Source organism: Sander lucioperca, chromosome 10, assembly GCF_008315115.2.
Source record: "Sander lucioperca isolate FBNREF2018 chromosome 10, SLUC_FBN_1.2, whole genome shotgun sequence".
NCBI lineage: Eukaryota > Metazoa > Chordata > Actinopteri > Perciformes > Percidae > Sander > Sander lucioperca.
The window spans coordinates 33,770,064-33,789,971 of NC_050182.1; the positions used below are offsets into that span (position 1 = coordinate 33,770,064).

Here is a 19,908-nt window from a genome sequence, read left to right on the forward strand (position 1 = left end):
GCCACGGCATCACTATTTTATGAATGAAACATGGCAGAGAAACGTAAAAGTGCTGATAACTCCTCTGTATCAGTTACCTCAACTTCGGTTTCGGAGGGGAGCTCAGCTTTTCTTAGACATAAGTAGGGGGGGCGCCAAGGAAAAAAGGTTGGGAACCACTGCTCTATGATATACATATCATTTATGTTTGATCGAATAAAACAGAGGATGTTAAAGGTTTATCTGGAACAAAATGCATTCATGAACATTTCATGTTTGGTCTCATTTACCACTTAAACACTTTACTGCTACTGAATATTTTTATTTACAATGTCATAATTCATTGCATATGTCACATTACCACACATGGTTCATTGCTTAGTCAGAGGTTTCGCACATAGAGTGTATGAATGTCTTTTAAATTTCTAAGTCTTTTGGAAATTATTTTTTGTTAACAAAGGAGGCCTTCTACTTTCTTCTGCACCAAGCTGTTGGTCCAAGCAAAGGCAACAAACAGGACTCTTCATTACAACAGACACACAGACACAACAAAGTGTTCAGCAGATATTAAACATCCCTCAATTTGACTGTACACATCTGAAGCTAAAGCTCTGCACTCTAAAGAAGATCTTCTGGGTTTAGGTACAGGAGGTGACTGTATGATCAGAGCTACACATTCTATCAATCAATAAGCTCATTGGTAAATGTAATGCAAATGCTATTAATAAGATCATGTTGGCCATCTGATGGAGAACATTTTGCAAATATACAGAACAAAAAAATAGCAGTTGTTTTTATTATATTCCACTCTTGCACACCAAATCATTTTAGTCACTCCACATATTTAAATTAAATACACAGGCTTGTGCCTTTAAAAGTTATAAGCCCTGCCAGATGACCATGTATTCTGGGTTTGTAGGGCTTGGTGCTGGTTCTGGCTCACACTCTGCACCTTTGCCTCCAAAAAGAGGGAAGTTGTTTTGGATTGTCGTGTCATTCATTACATGCTAGTTGGGACTTTTTGTTTCCTGTTCTTTGTTGGGACCCCTGTCCTCTCAAACTCCAGCTTCTCTTGGATGTACTCCTGCTTACACAGCTCGAAGAACGCAGGGTCCTTGTAGCTGGCGGAAGACAGAAGGTACAGTATTTATTTTACAGAATTAATGTAGCCCTGTATGACTCACTTGTATGGTGATTATATGGTTTTGAGGCGACTGACACTTGACAGACAACAGTTGAGAGTGCGAGGGTGGCTGACAGTGGGTAAGCCCATGCAGAAGATGTTGGTGCGATACCACAGCTTATTGTGCGAGTGCTGAGTGTTGCAGAGGAAATTGCAAAAGACTCACTGTATTGTCAGACATTCCTTCAGTGCTGCGTTCTCCTCTCGACACTTAAACACCATTAAGAAACCAGTCTCTTTACAGCAGTGGTTGAAGGCTGGAGGGAGGTAGAGAAGGAAGGTGTTAGAGAGAGGGTGAAATTAGCAGGAAAAGAGGAACAGGTTCAACATGTACAGTAGCCTCAAACATAAATGTATGAATAGAACTTGCTTTAAATATATTAACATCCTACGTTTTACCTTATACTATTTGATTCTCGAGTAAAAGCCCAGAAAAGAAGACAAGTAGCCACAAGTAGACCAAGATGGGCCTCATCTTCGCACTCCACCACAAGAAGGAACCTGGTCTCTCTGGCCTCTTATCAAACTGAAACCAATGTTTCCTTGTTCACACAAGGAATGAACATAGCTGTGGTCGCCTAGTTTCCACATTGGCTCTTTAGTCAGGCCAGCACCTGCTAGGGCTGTCAACGAATATTCTTAATTTGAAAATATATTCAAATTGTTAAAAAAAAAATCAAAAAAAATCAAATATGAAAATGTATATTGTGAAAAAACAAAACAAAGGCAGCACTACAGGTCTTTTCAGACGCCGTTCCACGAGGCTGCATCAGTGACATTGTGCCCTGGCTACTGGTATATTCCAGATTAAACGTGCAAGGTCCTCGTAAATAATGTGTTGAAGACAGTCTTCACCTTGTTAGCAAGCTCTTTCTCAAGGCTTTAATTAGAAAAAGACTGCCCCCCCCATGTCCCCTTTCAAACAACTGACATCATACAGTAATTACCTTTATCAGTGGCATCAGTATGGTTATCACACAGACACTTTCATCAGGATGCAGATGTGAAAAAACCAACTGCAAAACCAATTTGGAGAAGCAGAACAGTGCGACTAATCTAATCAGCAAACGCCTCATCCCTGTCCCATGGTACTAATAGAAGCTGCAGAGGGTTGCCTTTCTGATCGCAGCTGCACCAAAGGCAAATCTATGAGACAGGCTTTATGTCAGAAAAGGCCCTTCTAAAGAAAAGTGTGATGCCGCCTTTACTTTAGGCTGTCTTGTTTGCCATTTTTAAAGATGCAGAAGTGTAGTTTGACAGTTAGTAGAAAGCAGAAGCTAGGGGCATCAACGTTTAGGGAGACTTGGACCTTTAGAGGAAGATAAAAAGTGTGAACCTCTAACACATAATTACTTGAAACAGAACATAAATGTCAGGATTTGAGCAAGATTTATGTATTTCTGAATAATGAAATGAATTAATAATGAAACCGTAACTGTGAAAAAGTATGTAGTAGTAGTTGGGGAAAAATGACTTGTTTTTTTTACAATTTTTTTTATTTCATGTTTTGAGTGTGGGGATCCAGACACAGGCTGAATTAATTAAATTTACATCCGAGTAGCTTTCTGCAAATCAAAGCAAAAATATAACAGTAGCCAATGTCAATGTCAGAAGTGGTTGCTCATTAAGTATGTGGGTTGTTTAAATGGTTGATTCTAAAAGACATGCGAAAGTACTGACATGAAGCATCAATGCAATAGGAAAAATCCCGTCAGGTCAAATAAAACTACAAAGATGTTGCGTACAGGTCAGTAGTACTTGTCAGGTTCAACAACAAAGCCTACAATATACAACTGTGGGGTGTTAGAGGCGTGTGGAGACAGATCACACAAGAAAACACTACTACTAGATTTGTTTGTTTTTTGACTTTCCGTTGTAAAACACAATCATAGACACATGCAGGAGCCCAGTGCAGTCACAAACATAAAGAATGACATGATAGAGGGCGGACATGGAGGTGTGAAAATGAGTAGGACGAGAAGCTAGTAATGTGAGGGGGGTTTCCACTACCCACACACGGTCTGCCCCATCACCTTAGGCTACATGTGCGTGAGCAGTACACACTGGCTCATACAGGCTGTCATCAGATTTCACAAAACCACATCACCTAGTCATTATCCGGCTGATGTGCTGCTGCTGCTGCTGCAGACAGGGCATATGTGAGCACAGCTGCAGCCAGCATTTCCATGCAGATGAAGTAGCAACTGGTGTTATGCCAAATTGGCCTGCTCCTCAATGGGTGGGCGTTCATGGTGGTGGGAAACAGTTTAGCCAAATAGAGTCAAAAGATTAAAAAGGGACAGGAAAAACTAATTTAGAAATTCTATAGAAGGAACATATTAAATAACCTCCAAACCAACACGTGTAGTGTTGCAGATTATGATCTACAGGTGTCAAAATAATTCCAATACTATGAAGTTACCATTTGAAAAAGAATTGTAACGTTAAATGCCTTAATGAATAATCCATCTTTAGTGTGAGAGTGAGGCTTTTGTGGCTGTAATTAAAATAACACAACATACATCATGGCCTGGAGTCATATTGTCTGTTAGATTGCCTATGTATTAAATATAGTTGTGGAGTCACACATACTCAGACAAAAAGTGTGATGAGCAGGCTATTATAAGCAGACTTTAAGCCAAATTTTGAGGAAGAAGTTAAACCATAAATAAGGAACATTAATGAACTGTATGTTCATATTATCTAAAAAAAATAAAGTGGGGTTCTCCAACACTGTCTAAATTTCTAGGGATTTCTTTGTTTTACAGCCTTCCAAAATCTACAATTTCTTCTAATTTGTTAAAATGCACACTACAAAACTAAACTGGTGGGTCGCAATATCATATTGTGATGCTTAACTGTCATGAGAACTGAATATTATTAGTTAAAATTAGAGCTGGGCAATATATCGATATTATATCGATATCGTGATATGAGACTAGATATCGTCTTAGATTTTGGATATCGTAATATGACATAAGTGTTGTCTTTTCCTGGTTTTAAAGGCTGCGTTACAGTAAAGTGATGTCATTTTCTGAACTTACCAGACTGTTGTAACTGTTCTATTATTTGCCTTTACCCACTTAGACATTATATCCACATTACTGATGATTATTTATCAAAAATCTCATTGTGTAAATATTTTGTGGAAGCAACAACAGTCAACACTACATTATCGTTGCGGTATCGATAGAGGTTTTTGGTCAAAAATATCGTGATATTTGATTTTCTCTTTAATCGCCCAGCCCTAGTTAAAATAATCATCTAAAATGATCACAATGGGGGACTAAATGAATTATCCTGCCATACTTCCATGACTGTGCATGAGGCATGTAGTAGTCCAAATTTCTAACTTTAAATGAACAAGTAGTATAGTATGAAGGTTTATTTTTGACCTTTTCTTAAATACAAAGACTTTCAGTTTGCAGGGGTGTATTACAGTTTTTTACGATCGCTATGACACTTTTTTCAATACTTTTAACAACTTTCCTAAACTCTTAACACAGTTAGCACAACACCCGTCTGTGTAGGCTATACAATTAACACATTTCTTGCTGCTTTGACACAAAATGCATACAGTTAACACAAATTTAAAATGCTTGAACTTCTTTTACACACAAGCTCAACCAAGACCAAAACAATGGATCTTTACTGCCAAATTTACAAATGCTTTCACACTGTATGTCAGAACACATAACATTGTGTTCTCAACCTAACGTATAGGCTAAAGTCAAAGTGAACAGCTGATCATATTGTAAATTGAAACACAAATATATCCCCTGCATTTTATGCATGCATTTATTGAGAAACAGCTGATTGAAGTTATGCAAATAGATCAATCACAGCTGATTCCCTTCTAGGAAACACACTCAGGTGTTGAGGTTCTTTCAACCTCATGACCATATGGTAGTACAGTAAAAGAGGACCTATTTGAACAATATACTCTAGATGAACACAGAAAATAAGAAAAATGCCTTCACGAGGGAGAGGAAGAGGAGTACCAGGACAATTCTGTCTCTGTCTCCTTTTTTTCATAAACTGTACATTCTATAAAGCTACTCTGAGATGGGTCATTCATTTTTTGTATTGAATCTCTGCAGCAAAAGAAACTTGTGACGATTTCCTGCATGTCTTCCCCCTCTCTCAACTAACTGTCCTGTCAAATAAAGGCGGAAAAGCCCAAAAAATAATCTTAAAAAAAAAATATGCATGCATTTACTAAACCCAACAAAACAACAATGTAGAGAGGCTTCAAGAGAAACTGCAGTGCAAAACACAATCTATGATCAATACAATCACTACTGTCTATTGTATAAGGGCAGACCTGACATATAAAATAATGTAGTTTCTGTAATTCCATGTGATGTTAGTGTTTTGTATGACATCGTGCAGGGATTGACTAAATGTTCCTGTTGGGAGAGAACATGTGTTAGTGTTTTGGAAGAATTATTTGATTTTGAGACATGTTTGCATACATGTTTGGTAGACAGAGTGTATTGTATTAGTGTATTATTGTATTTTGAAAATTAGTGTTGGAGTTTAGTTTTCAATGTGTGATTCTGAGCATGAAATGAACTGTTTTGCCAATTGTGTGTTGTAGGTGTGTTGGATGGTTAAGAGTTTAGGAAAGTTGTTAAAAAGTATTGAAAAAAATTGTCATAGCGATCGTAAAAAACTGTAAATATAGCAAATACACAGAGGGATTTGATAAACTTGGATTATAAATTGTATAACTGATTTCCAAACCAATATGCATGCATCTATTTAGGGGGTCAATTGAGTTAAAGGTCCGATGTGTGGGAATTTCTCCCATCTAGCGCTGAGATCATATATCGCAATCAACTCTCTCGCGCCACGCAGTTCAAAGTACGTATTACAGCTACGGTAGCCGTTCGGCGTCTCTTTCAATTCCCTTTTCCTTCATCAGGTTTTTCCATCTTTGGAAGGCAGCTCCAACGTTCACTGTTTTTTTATGATGACGCCGGTCTCTTGCTCTTTTCAATATCCATTTTCTTTTTCTTGGTGAAGACGAAGACTCCTGTTCCTGAAATTTGGATTTTGAATATGTGTGGTCCTCCACGTTTCCTTCTTCAAACTTGCCGAGGCCGGGAAGCGACGATACCCATTAGCAGCATTAGCGGCACCTGTGAGTTTATCATGTGACAGCGAAAACGCGAAAGGCTGAGCAGTATGTCCTGTATGTCCCTTACCGGCTAACGTATTTCAAGATGGCGCATGAATATGGAGCGTCTACCCCAGTTCATGGAATGGCAAATGTAAAATGTCAAGCCAAAAGGAATACTTGGAATTGATGGTGGTGGTAAATATTCATGAAAAAGGACAAATTACAAATAACAAATTTTGATAATGAACAACTAAACACGTTACACACTGGACCTTTAAAGAAGGGTTAGAAAGACAAGGTAAAAGATAGTGCTTTGTGACCTTTACTACTGCAGATAATGTGCCAGTATGCTGTATTTTGAATAATTGTCATATGCACATTTAAGGAAGTTTCTTCCCCAACAAAAGATGCAAAAGAGGAGGGAGGAGTAAATGATGCCTAGGCTACATGTGCGCTGACTCCGATATAATTAGAAAAGTCGATCCAAAGGAGAATAAATAGTTGAAAGCAATACAGAATACCTGAGCGCTACTGCAATATTTTCCATTATGTTTTTATATTTGGATTGTAATCTATGTTTCCCTTTACATAAAGATATTTCCAGCATAAAGAGAGCATGTAGAGAGAGAGCGCCGATCGACATTAACCCAAAGCAGTGAATCAGAGAAATAAAACGTTTTTGCCGATTTATCACTTGAAATGCAACTGTAGCAAGCATCTATCACTAACGTTATTAAAATTCATATTTAAAAACAACAAATAATATATCCAGCAACAAAAAGGCAGGTGTGAAAGTTAGAAGTACAAAGAGTCAGTGGCTATAAAGACAATACACCGTCTTGTCTCGTCTCATTGGTGTAAACTGGCAGCTTTCAGAACGTATCAGAACGCTGCGTTGCAAGTAGCTGCAGGTTTAATCTCTTCTCGTCGCAAATCTTTGGTCTGAACTTGCTACCGCACACACAGTGAGTGATACAGAGTGAAACTGTAAGTTGTTGTTAATGACTTTTACTTGCTTAACTTTAGCTACATTTACTTGAGGTAAAGATAAAGGGATACTGTAGTTGGCTATGGAAAACAATAGGCTAGCTAGAGTGAATAAGTGAAATACAATAAATAACTTACCCAGTTAGTTATCTGAAGTTCTCTATTCTTTGCCATTAATATAGCATGCTATATCTATAGTATTTAAAACAATATCAGTCCCCATAGAATGTTGTCACGGAAAACTAAATGTCATAGTGTCACTGGTAATGCTATTGTACCGTTATATCCTTCAATTCATTGAGCAGATGAATACAGGAAGATATTTAAGGAGAGAGAGAGAGTAGCTTGGCAGGACAGCTGAACTGAGGGAGGCGGCTTGATTGAGATCAGTAACGTTAGTGGTCTACAGCAATGGTTCTCAAAGTGGGGTCCGGGGACCCCCAGGGGTCCTTGAGAGGGTTCCAGGGGGTCCCCAGCAAAAAGTGAAATAATTTATTTTCACTATAATTCCATCCATAATTAACACAATGACTAGAATGAATGCATGACTATTCTGGTCATGGCTTTCATAGACTTTCTGTTTCCATTTGTTGGCAGGTCTAGGCACTAAGGCATAGCCTAAACTACATTATTTCATATTAATTATGTATGCTATATTCTGACCAACTTAACTTTCTGCATTAATTTGCTGTAATAAATTAAACAAGTATGTAGACTATACATGAGCATACATACATGCATACATACATACATACATATAGTAATCGTCTAAACTTTTATTCCTCCGCCATCAGGTTATTAAATTTAGCTTCGAATTCCAGCTTATATGATAAAGTATGCAACAATGGTTGTTTATTATTTTATATTTTCTCTATAGGCCAAAGACCTCAACTCAACTGAGAAAAATGACTTTGAAGTTATCTTAACGTCCTGACAATTGAGTTATAGGTATAATATATATATATATATATATATATATATATATATATATATATATATATTTTCACATTTTGTAGCGTATACCTGTATTAATCTATCGACAAAAAAATTTTGAACTCAAATTTGACCTTTGACCCTTTTAAGGAAGTTACTGTATTCTGCCTTAGCATTGCCCACAAAATGACAATCGGTCATACCAAGGCAAAAGACCTTAACTTCTATTTTATAGCACAATGTTATGGTAACAATGATAACTTTTACTTAAAATGTAAGCAATATTAATCCTATTGGACTCACTATGATAAAAATGGCTTCACATTTATCAACATCATATGAAAATGATATATCAATACATTTTTTCTGTATTTCATATTCATACTAGTACCACACAGGCAGTCACATGATTGATTCACACGCTCTCTCTGACAGACGTCAGAATTAAGCATGAGAGTGTTTTGATGTTTTAATGCATATGAAACATGTTCTTCTGTTTGGATATGAGGCACTAATTTAGACTCATTGCAAGAATGAAGACGTGAACATAAAGATGCCGTCATTCACGTGCATATTAAGTAGCCACGTTGGTTTGTTTTGGTCTTATAATACATCCATAGATGCTGTGCAGAGAGGATGGTTAGTTTAGCCAGCAGTTAAGTTCACAAGAATTTGTCCAAATTTCAAGATTTGTGGCAAACTAAGATAAACAGTTAGACTACAAACCGACAGCTTTTGCTTTAGCTTGTTTGTCAAAATTCGCTATTTAGAGTAGAGGAGAGCTGTGTTTGTGTAAACAGCGCGGTGGACGAGATCCAGACAGAGATTGAAATAGATCACTTCTTACATGTGTATGCCTGTAGACAGGTGAGTGGGTATTAATACGTATTTACTTTTAGGTTTTATTGTAGCCTACTTACAGTAACGAGCGTAGCGGTATCTTTCCCAGTCAGGTACATGTGCTGTGTGTCAGCATCGTCCTCTGCTGTGTGTGTGTGTGTGTGTGTGTGTGTGTGTGTGTGTGTGTGTGTGTGTGTGTGTGTAGTGTTTTAGCTTTCATATCCTCAGAGGTCCATACTTGATAATATTAGGAGTTACACAACATCAACTGAGTTGTGAAGTGTGTCTTTTTACTTTAGGGGGAATTCATCAGGTGAAAATAAAAACAAACCGTGTGTGTGTGTGTGTGTGTGTGTGTGTGTGTGTGTGTGTGTGTGTGTGTGTGTGTGTGTGTGTGTGTGTGTGTGTGTGTGTGTGTGTGTGTGTGTGTGTGCAGCGCGGGCATCGCATTTACAGAGTACCTTAACTCAATTTGAGCATTCTGAAGCGCCATGAAACAAAGACAAAGAACCGTAACTGATGTATTCTGTTCGGTATTCTGCCTTGGCTTCTCTACAGCTTTTGAAGTTACGGCAAAGACAACGCACAATTTTCTCCCCAAAACAATAAAATTGACTCAAGATATTTGTCCACATGATAAAGCAGATCTTTAATGTTCCAAAAATGACAATAACTAATTTTCGACCAAAATTGAGTTACGGTTTTTTCGCGTTGCATGGCAGTATAGTACTGCTATTTGTCATGGTACACTGACCTCTGTCTGTTTTACTGATTTGTGCTGGACATGACATTTTGGATGTTGACATGACACTGATTCAACCACTCTACCGTGCAGTAACTGTAGTAACTGTAGCTAATTAAATAGTCTTATTTTGACCTGCAACTTATATAATAGAGAGAGGAATTAGGTATAGTATTACTTTATCACACATTTATACGAGCAGATGGATAGCATTTAAGTCATAGCCTACAGAAGAACTCAGCAGGAGCACAGTCTGGCCTAAGTAAGTCGTCCCCCCCTCCCCCCCCCCATGCAGCTTTGATGTATCTAAAAGCTAACATTCGAGTAACGTTGTTAAGTAAGATTTTGCAAGGGAAAGTTTTGCATAGCCTGGGGGCTAAGCCCCCCCTGTCTTTCAATCCTAGTGACGTCCCTGAATAAAGACAAAACAATTTTAGTCCAATTAGAAAATTGTATAAGTAAATTAATTTGTATGTGTAGTGTAAATGTAACCAGCAAAACCATAAATGTAACCAGCAAAACCAAACACAACACAAGAATGGCTGTGGTCCTAAGTTTTACTTATTAAGTTGGACTTTTGGGTAGGGTTCTAACAGTTGCACAGCGATACACACACCTTCAACTTTCTGAGCACAGCGCTCCTTGGCTTTCTCCCTCATCATTTTGGGGATAAGGACATCTTTCTCCACATGCCTCAGGTGGATCTCCTCTGAGAGAGCAGGGCGAAAAGGAAAAGACAGATACACAGGTAAACCATCAGAACCATCGAGGTCAGCGTCGTCATCATCAGATATTGTATCTATGCATTCTGGGGCAACACCATCACTGTTTATTACATTCATGCAGACGACGAAACAGCGTTCACTGCTATAAAGTCAATTTTAGACAGTGTACATATAACTTAGTGCCTAGTGGAAAGACATGAAGAATAATTATCATTTGCCATTTTAGTTTACTTATGCTAGCTAACGTTAGCCACACGAGTCCACATAACATTGAGTAACATTAGTCTTTCCTGAATGCTCGGGGCTGTATAAAGCTGTATAAAGAGCGACGTAACTTGGATACTTAGCTAGGTAACGTTATGTCATAATAGGTACGCCATGCATTTAAGAGAGCAGAAATGTTTAATACCTGTGTTAGCTGCCTCCATTGTGGTAATGTTTCTCAAAACAAATGTGACCTACAGTAGCTCACTTACACACTCAAAATACTTCCGCTGACGCAGTTAGGCAGCGTAAGAAACTACAAATCCCAGAGTCACACACGGTCTTATGGGATTTACCATTAACAGTCTATGGATTTACCGGTAGATTTCAGCTAATACATCCATGGTTTACAGTCCGGCAGCCCTGCTGTATTTGGAAACTTATTCAACATATATTTAATATCAGAGAGGTGTTGATTTAGATCTATGGTCATTTCTGTTGAAGTTCCTGATGCTTTTGCCGTTTACATTTACATTCATAAGAGACCCATAAAATGAATGCTTATCCATTATTGTGGTTAAGCATAACAATAGTAATATTTTTAATAATAGTAATAATAACTATTATTATTATTATTATTATTATTATTATTATTATTATAATACATTCAAGGTTTTCATTGTAATTGCACTAAAATTAGGTGTAATTTGACAGCTAAACCCAATCACAACTCCTCATAAAATGAAATAATTTGCTCCAGAAAAACAAACCTGCTATTTCCTTGGACAACATTTTACAGTACAGGGGGTGGGCATGCTAGTAACACATTAACACAAGGTTTTCTAATTTGTGAGTAATGTCGTTGCTAAGCATCATAGTGAGGTCTTTATGTGAAAAAAAGTTAAATAGTGTAGCCTATTTGTTAAATATGATGGTGGCCTATGTGTATATCGTAGTGAAGACATGTTTCCGTTACCATTATTCCAGAACTTTGACTTACATTTTAATTGATTGTTATGAAATAATGGTATAAATCCCTTGCAAATGTCACATGTGATCAATGGGCAGAAGCTGTAAAACTGTCAGTTATGATATCTGTAGCATCACTGACAAATTAAACAGTATTCCAAAGTATGGCTGAATTATTATGGCTTTACTTTTGCCTCATTTAATGACTGGATGCTATGATAAAATATTATTTGTTCTTTGTTCTTTCACATGCAAAAGAAAAGACTACATAATAAAAAGAAAGTTATTTGGACAAACTGGCTTGAGTGAAATAAAGCAATAAGAATGATGAAAAATACTCCGCTGAAAGTACATCGACATCCAACCACAATGTTTCTGAGCCTGCCTCAGACTGCATGTTGAGCACAGTAAGTCTGACCACAGTCAGTTGTGTGGCGGACTGGCTGTCTAGATCCCATGCAAGGAGCCCCCACCTGTTCAGTCAAAGCGACAGGTACACACTCACAGACACAGACACACAAACACCTTGAAGCAATAAACAAGCTTCACACATAGTGTTATAGGCTATAGACTACAGTAAGAAGCAGGCGTAAGCTACCCACCTCCACATCCAAACCACACATACACACCCAGTGCGCCTTCACAACTCACACTCACCCACACACACGGCAACAGCAGAGGGGATATAGTGAATCTCTTGCTTGTCTGCCTGAAGTTCTCACGTCTCTCTGACCTTACAACGCTAAAGCTGTTACTTCCACCTCTGTGGAGGAGCACATTCTTTTCATCTTCAAATCAAAGGCCACAAAGAAAAAAAACAATGATTTCTACAAGAAGAAAAAAGACTACTTTAACAAGCAGATACCACAGGCCATCACCTGTATACACTGCACAAGTTTTTGTTTTGTTTACCCCAGACTTAGACACATACAGCAGATGGACCCACACACCTCCAAGCCCAACCAAACACCTCCCAGACAGCACACTCTTCTGTTTCCAATCCCTCCTGACACCAGGTGGGCATCTGCAGATTTTAATATCAGCAAATCTTTCCAAACTGCAGCACTAGCCAAGTTTCCACAACAGGGCCAAGTGGAGCACGAAGCGAATGATTGCACAATCACCGAACCAATATGAAAATATATATATATATTTTATTATATCTTGAATACTTGACAAAACATGAGCTTTATTTGATGTTTCATCCTGCAGGTAACATATCCCTTTTAAAAATAAATCCACTTACCACCATACAAATAGGCATAGTTGAAACCACAAGAATTTACTCTACTATCCACAATATGGACAAATCTCTCAGACAAAGTATATAGTAACTCAACAAAGAATATTTATATTACTAATGTTTTCTTGATAAAAATGAGTAAAATAACAAATTAAGAGCAGAGGCCTAACATTATTGTCTAATGATCAGGATGATATATGTTAGAATGAAAATAATAGCGCATCATCCACTTTTTGGGGTAACAAAGAAAATCTGATTCTATGATGATGATGATGATGATGATGATGATGATGATGATGATACATATTTTGTTTTTTCCAATTCTTTACAAATGCAAATGGTCTTATAAAATGCAAACACATAATTATAAAAGCAGTTATTTGGACCAAGTGGCATGAACAACCTAAATGATTACATTAGCTGAAGGGTTATAATGATTCACCACTTCTCATGCACAGTGTGTGCTTACATCTAAGTTCAAACCGTTTGTATTCTTTATTAGCAAATATAACTAAATGATTGCAGGTTTCTGAATTGGGAAACAAAATATTATGTTTACCTTTTCATGGCATATGGTAATAATATTCAACGTTACAGCCTGCATGCTTATCATAATGAGTCCTCACGATTATTTTTTTTTTTGAAGATTTTTTTTGGGGCATTTTTAGGCCTTTATTTTCACAGGACAGATGAAGACATGAAAGGGGAATGACATGCAGCGAAGGGGTGCAGGTTGGAGTCGAAGCTGCGTCAAGGAGTGAACCTCTACATATGTGCGCCCGCTCTATCAACTGAGCTAACCCGGCCACGAGTCCTCATGATTTTCTCTGACAGTGTTACCTGCCTTTACTCAAAGAAAATAAACCATTATCTTCCCTTATATTCTTGTTTGACTGCACTTTTCACACAAAAAATGTTGGTGAAAAAAAATATAAAGCCACACCAGGTGCTTATTAATTGTAAGTGTGAACCCTCTTTGGGTTTCATAATTAGTTTATTAAACAAAACATAAAGAACAAGAGAGCCAAAATGCTATAGTCAAACAGCTACCAGGTGGTTGTACTAATTAACTTACTGACTTGCAAGACAATCAATTACTGAAGCAATTGCATATTGTTATTTTATGAAACACAGTAGATCCTGCAAGTTCAGCCTTTAAAGATAGTAATCTTAAAGTGCTCATATTATGCTCATTTTCAGGTTCATAATTGTATTTAGAGGTTATATCAGAATAGGTTTACATGGTTTAATTTTCAGAGAACACCATATTTTTACTGTACTGCACATTGCTGCAGCTCCTCTTTTCACCCTGTGTGTTGAGCTCTCTGTTTTAGCTACAGAGTGAGACATCTCACTTCTGTTCCATCTTTGTTGGGAGTTGCACATGCACAGTAACTAGGTAAGGACTACTAGCCAGTCAGAAGCAGAGTATGAGGGTGTGCCACGCTAGCAGCTAGGAGCATTATATCGTGTGTTACAAAGTGACGCACATTAAAGTAAAGGCTGGACTACAATAGAGCTGTTTGGAGCAGTTTGTGAACAGTGTTTTCTGTTGGAGATCGTAAGTCCCTTTGGGGTGGACTTTGGGCTGTTTCACTTTGTAAACCAATTATGTGCAGAAAAAAGATATATAACACAATAAAGGAAAGGGAAAAAGCCAAAAAGCATATGAGCACTTTAACCATATTTGTTGATTTCCAGTTCAGCAAACCTATTAGACTCCCACACAAACATCTTCCATCTTACGTAATGAGCCTTTAAAATAATATCATAGTCAGTAAAATACTGAACAAGATGGAAAAGGAATACATTCTATGTCTTAGGAAGAGAACAAGTAAGCAAGCATCAAGCCCAGTTAGCCCTATAATGGAAACTGCTCACTACCCCAGGTAGCATGCTGGTTTATATGGCAGGGGCACGGGCTCCCAACACTGATCCAATATTACCCAAGCAGCAGGGCCCTATGAACCTGGCAGAAGGAGGTTAGCGAAGTTAAACCCTCTTACTACATGCCTCACTGCTCAGGGCCAACCACCAGTTCCTCCAACTGTCCACTGATGGCCACAAAACAAGGCCCCTGTCAGAGAATGACAAAATGACGAAAGGGTCATTGCCACTAACACTTCTTGCACTTGTGAGTCTCCAGGAAACCAGTTATTGATGTATGATTTTTGTATATTCTTAATCTTAGTACAGTAATGAAGAGTCCACTAAAAGCACTGTTAAAAGTGGAGGGAAATGTGTTGCAGAAAGGGTGATAAAGCCTTTATTGCAAGAAGTACGAGGACAGATTTTAACTTGGACCACAGAGGAAAGTATAAACATGTCATAACTGAAACCGTATAGTAATTTTGATGAGCATGATGCCTAAAACAGACTTTTACTAAAGGTTTCACTGCTCCACACAGCCACAGCGAGATTTCCACGTCAGCTGTGTTGCCTCAGTCCCCACTCCTCCGTATCTGTGACTTCCAAGACGTCGTACGGCCGGCAGATGGGGTGTAGAGATGAGATTTTAGAGAGTGTTTAAGTCTGAGCCACGGGGAACCTCTTCAGGGTCGATGGAGAGCAGATAATCCAACAACTCGGGTGAGGGGATTACAAACCTGCAGGCAGACCTCTGCTGTCGGGTCCTGCTGTGGGGCACCTTCCACAGGTCACCCTTGCGAAATTTGGCAGTCGTAATTATTGTCAAAGTCAACTAAGTGCATCTTGATGAGTTACAGCTTGGACGCCTCACCTTCTCTTCTTGCTGGCTTTTAGTACAATTTCATTTGACATAAGATTGTAAATATTCGGATGAAAAAGTAATGGTGATCTGTGATGAGTTTGCTAGAATGATAGTAAAGGCAAGCATTAGGTTTTAACATTTTTACCTTACCATCAATCCCTCTGCCTTCCTCTTTTCTCACAAAGCTCAGCTCTTTAACCAGACATGATATGTGTCTCAGAAGAAAAAGGATATATTGTTTTTATTTAAAATTTAAAATTATGATGACAACAACTAACTCCAGCTCAACTGATACAAGTTTGAAGCCTTAATGGCACTGGTGTGTAATGCAAATGAAATCACCAGACACCTATAGGTAAAAAGTGTACAACCCAAATTTAACAATATGAGAAATAACACTAATTACAGAATAGATTATACCATGATATTCAAATGAGCCAAAAAGCCTTTTCTTTTTTTGCTCTTTTGCTTTTTTTTGGTCATGTTGGCACCACCCAAGCAATGTCAGGATGCATTTCCTCTCAAGCAAGTGAAGGGGTCTGCCACTGTGCTACAATCTGCACCCGCTTCTCAGGCAGGCTAAACCCTTTGACACCACAGTTTTTAATTAAAATTACATTAGGAGTAATCAGCCAGAAGAGTTGGGGATGGAGGTCAGAGGCATCGAGGGAGGGTTGGGTGAGATATGCTTTGCATAGATGATAAAGGGGGAGAGTTTGACCCTAAATCAGTGATCTCTGCTGCCAGGTCAGTATAGATGTTGCTATTGTGAGGCCTGGTTAGCTTGTGGTTGTTTTTGTACTTTTCTGGGGCGCTATACATAAAAAAAAAGGAGCAACAATACCGTAAGAAAATAGCAATGGCACATTTCATTGGTATGATTAAACAATTCAACTACAATTAGTATACAGTAAACAGTAAATATGAGATTAAAGTTTGATAATTGCCTCCAGTTACTGCATTATTCTCCTGTCCTGTTCTGACATACTCAGTGGTGATTCAGTAAAATTAAGTTGTTAAAAGTTTTTTTTTTATAAGAGACACATCTGGCTTTCTCACTGCATCTGTAAAAGGGAAAGACCAAATGTTAATATGACTTCCTTCTTCCCAGAAACAGGAGAGGGCTGAAGAGAGAAGACTACAAAGACCCCATTCGTTCTCACTTGAGAGGCTCTCGCCAAGATAATTATAAGCTTTATGAAAGTACACAGCAAAAAGTGGAAGAAACCCACCAAGAGAATGGATAGACAGGAGAAGAAAATTACTTTTCCCCTCTGCCTTCGCTTTATGCCCCCTTTAACAAGAGATGAGTCGGCAATGGATGGAGCAGGCCTTCTTCAGGAGGCATCCTGGGGCTTTTTGCGGCGAGGCAAACAGGAGCGGGGAAGAGCATTCAGCCCTTCTTGTGTTTCTGCCATTCATTAAGCCAGCAAACCTTTGACCATTCTACAATGACCAGAGTTTTCCCTCATTACATGGTCCATCAAGATGAAAAGATGAAGAGGACAGAGACGAGGACAACAAGAAGAGCAGAAATGAAGACCACACCATTTGAATAGGGGTTTGGTATAGAATCCACTAGCACTAAACAACACCAAAGAGAACATCTTGTCTTTTGATCAAGTTTTTTTCTCCATCTATCTTCCCTTTCTCTGCGTATGATCCTCTCTGGGCTTCTGTACCCACATTGCCTATACACTGCGCTGAGTGTCTGAATGCGGTTAATTATCTAAAAGGAAAAGTTTGTACCTGTTGAAAAGCTATCCTTGGTTGCTTGGCTTGTTAATGCCAACAAAAAGCAGCCATAGTGGATGGTCAGAGGACACCACATGCTGCGGGAGCCTTTCAGACATGTCCCTAATAAGAATGCAGTGGTGAGAGCGCCTCTGAATGAACACAGGGGAGAAGGAAGATAGGTAGAAAGGAGAAAAGAAAGGGGGAAAAAATATCTATAATTACTCCAAATGAAGAATAGGCTGAAGAAATGGCTGGGAAGACTTTCCATTAAGACAGAAAAAACATCAAGTAGAGAAGGCAAAGCACAAGATCGATAGATTTTTAATGGATAAAAAAAAAAAAAGATGTTTTTATAACATCTCAAAAGTAACGACGTTTTATGCATCAGCGTGTGTGTGTCTGTGTGTGTGTTTGACAGTGTGCTTATGTTTTTTCTCAAGTAAAATCACATATGTGACTTTTAAATATAAAAAAGTACTATCCAGACGCAATTATGAGTCTTCACTCTATCAGTCTGACAGTCAGTATGCGTTAGTATAGTCATGCTATGGATACAGCTGTCTAAATCTTTGCTTTTTGCATGCAATGCCCGTAGATCTTTAGCAATTGCTCTCACAATATGCAGACACATTCTTCTCTCTTTGCTTCACTTCATCTGAAGAAGTAAGAAGAGGGCTGCCTCCTCTTTTCTCTCTGTCAGCATTAGAGAGAGATGTTGCTGTCTGTCTGTTGGGCCGACAGCGATCTGTGTGTGTGTGTGTGTGTGTGTGTGTGTGTGTGTGCCTGTGTGTGTGTGTGTGTGTGTGTGTGTGTGTGTGTGTGTGTGTGACCTGCTGACCTGTGCGGCGGTGTCATCTCGGGCTGTAAATGGCTCTGTTAATGTTTTCACACTCTCACAGGGAGAGTCGTGTGTGGTGAAGCTTTGGGAGAGGTAAAGCTTGGCCGGCAGTGTTCATCTTGTCATCAGTCCCTTCACACCTTAAAATACACTAATACACACAGCACTCACACACACAATGTGCAAGGTGTTGCACAAACCAGAAATATGTTAGAATTTCAATGTGCACGTGTTCACACCAATGGACACGAGGGTTAGGTTCTAGAAGATCCGGCTCCGAGTTGATATTCAGCAAATTTCTAATTGAATGTTTTATCAGCTCTCTCATTTTTTTTTTATTAGCACAGATCAATGTACAGAGCATTTGCAAATATGTAAACAGTAGATCTTGACTGTTGAGTTATCTAAAACTTTTTATAGTTAAAGTTGATAAAAGCTAAATGAATTAAATAAAGAATAGGACAAACTCAATATTCACATTGGATGTTTTCCAATCCCAATCTTAGAGGACACACACATATTAAATATACCTCCTCTAACCTAATTTGCTCAGCCTCTATGCCACCCTCAGAATATGAATAGGCTATTTTTTTAGTTGTATTCGTCAATGACCCTCTCTGAGAAGGTGACTGCCACTGAAAGGTTTGTGAGCAATTGACAGCGCTTTTATGGGATCAGTAGGTGTGTGTATGTCTATAATAAATTACACTAAAAATGGTGAAAAATACACCTTGCAAAGGATAATGCAAATCAAGACCCTATCTAAAAGCAACATGTTTATTCAATATAGACTCGTGGATTCAACGCTCTGGGCGTCTGTGTGTGTGTGTGTGTGTGTGTGTGTGTGTGTGTGTGTGTGTGTGTGTGTGTGTGTGTGTGTGTGTGTGTGTGTGTGTGTGTGCGTGCGTGTGTGTGTGTAAGACGGGGACAAGAGTGGGGGTACGGAAGAACACAGGCCTCACACAGGGGATAGGTGCTAAAATATACAGTGAGAAAAACTCTAGTGCGAATGTGACAGCTGAGCAATAGGGTGGATATGGAGGAGTTCTGTTTTGTAGACAATACCAATCTATTTTTACTATTGGTAGTGGTATATATTTTCATCAGAATACATCGTCTGAAAAAAAGAAAATAGTTTTTTTGAAAGGTTTTACCAGGCGATTTTTTATTTTTGCTCTGAAAGTACTGTAGAGGGCATATCTTTATCTTCAAAATACTTTGTATTTTTCTTCTGCCAAATGTAGACTAACAGTATAATCATAAGGAAAATGTGAATAGTAAAGTAGGAAAAGCAAATGTTTTTTGATGTTACATACACTGTATGAGATTTCACTGAAAACTTCTTGGAAGATTTTTCTATTTCATATTATCTTGCCATTTTCTCCTGCATAACTCCTAGCACCGTACACCAGACAGTAAGCAAACACACACACACACACACACACACACACACACACACACACACACACACACACACGCAGCACAAGGAGCAAGGAAGCAGCCTCTCAATTATCAACCTCTCTCCACTCCTTTCAACACCTTGTGTGTCTCTGGTAATGACTGGATTGAAGCTCTGATTAAGATGCACTTAACCCATAAACAGCAGTCCCCATTCACATACCGTCAAAAAGCCAATTAAAGCAAGCTGGGACTTCAATTGAGACTGACAAAG

The 19,908-nt window shown here is 38.5% G+C and overlaps 1 protein-coding gene across 2 annotated transcripts; it reads right to left on the minus strand.

Moving 5' to 3' along the window:
- Nucleotides 1-280: 280 nt before the first annotated feature.
- cmc1 (C-x(9)-C motif containing 1) lies at nt 281-11,049 on the minus strand. 2 transcript variants are annotated; one of them, XM_031278353.2, is made up of 4 exons: nt 10,924-11,049; nt 10,406-10,498; nt 1,329-1,419; nt 281-1,100 (listed from the first exon to the last, which is right to left on the minus strand). In XM_031278353.2, the coding sequence occupies exons 1-4, from the start codon at nt 10,940-10,942 to the stop codon at nt 980-982; spliced, it is 324 nt and encodes a 107-aa protein (XP_031134213.1). In that variant the 5' UTR covers nt 10,943-11,049; the 3' UTR covers nt 281-979. The 2 variants fall into 2 exon arrangements, with proteins under 2 accessions (XP_031134213.1, XP_035862430.1); XM_036006537.1 differs by having other exon boundaries at nt 10,406-10,495; nt 10,924-11,014.
- Nucleotides 11,050-19,908: the final 8,859 nt, after the last annotated feature.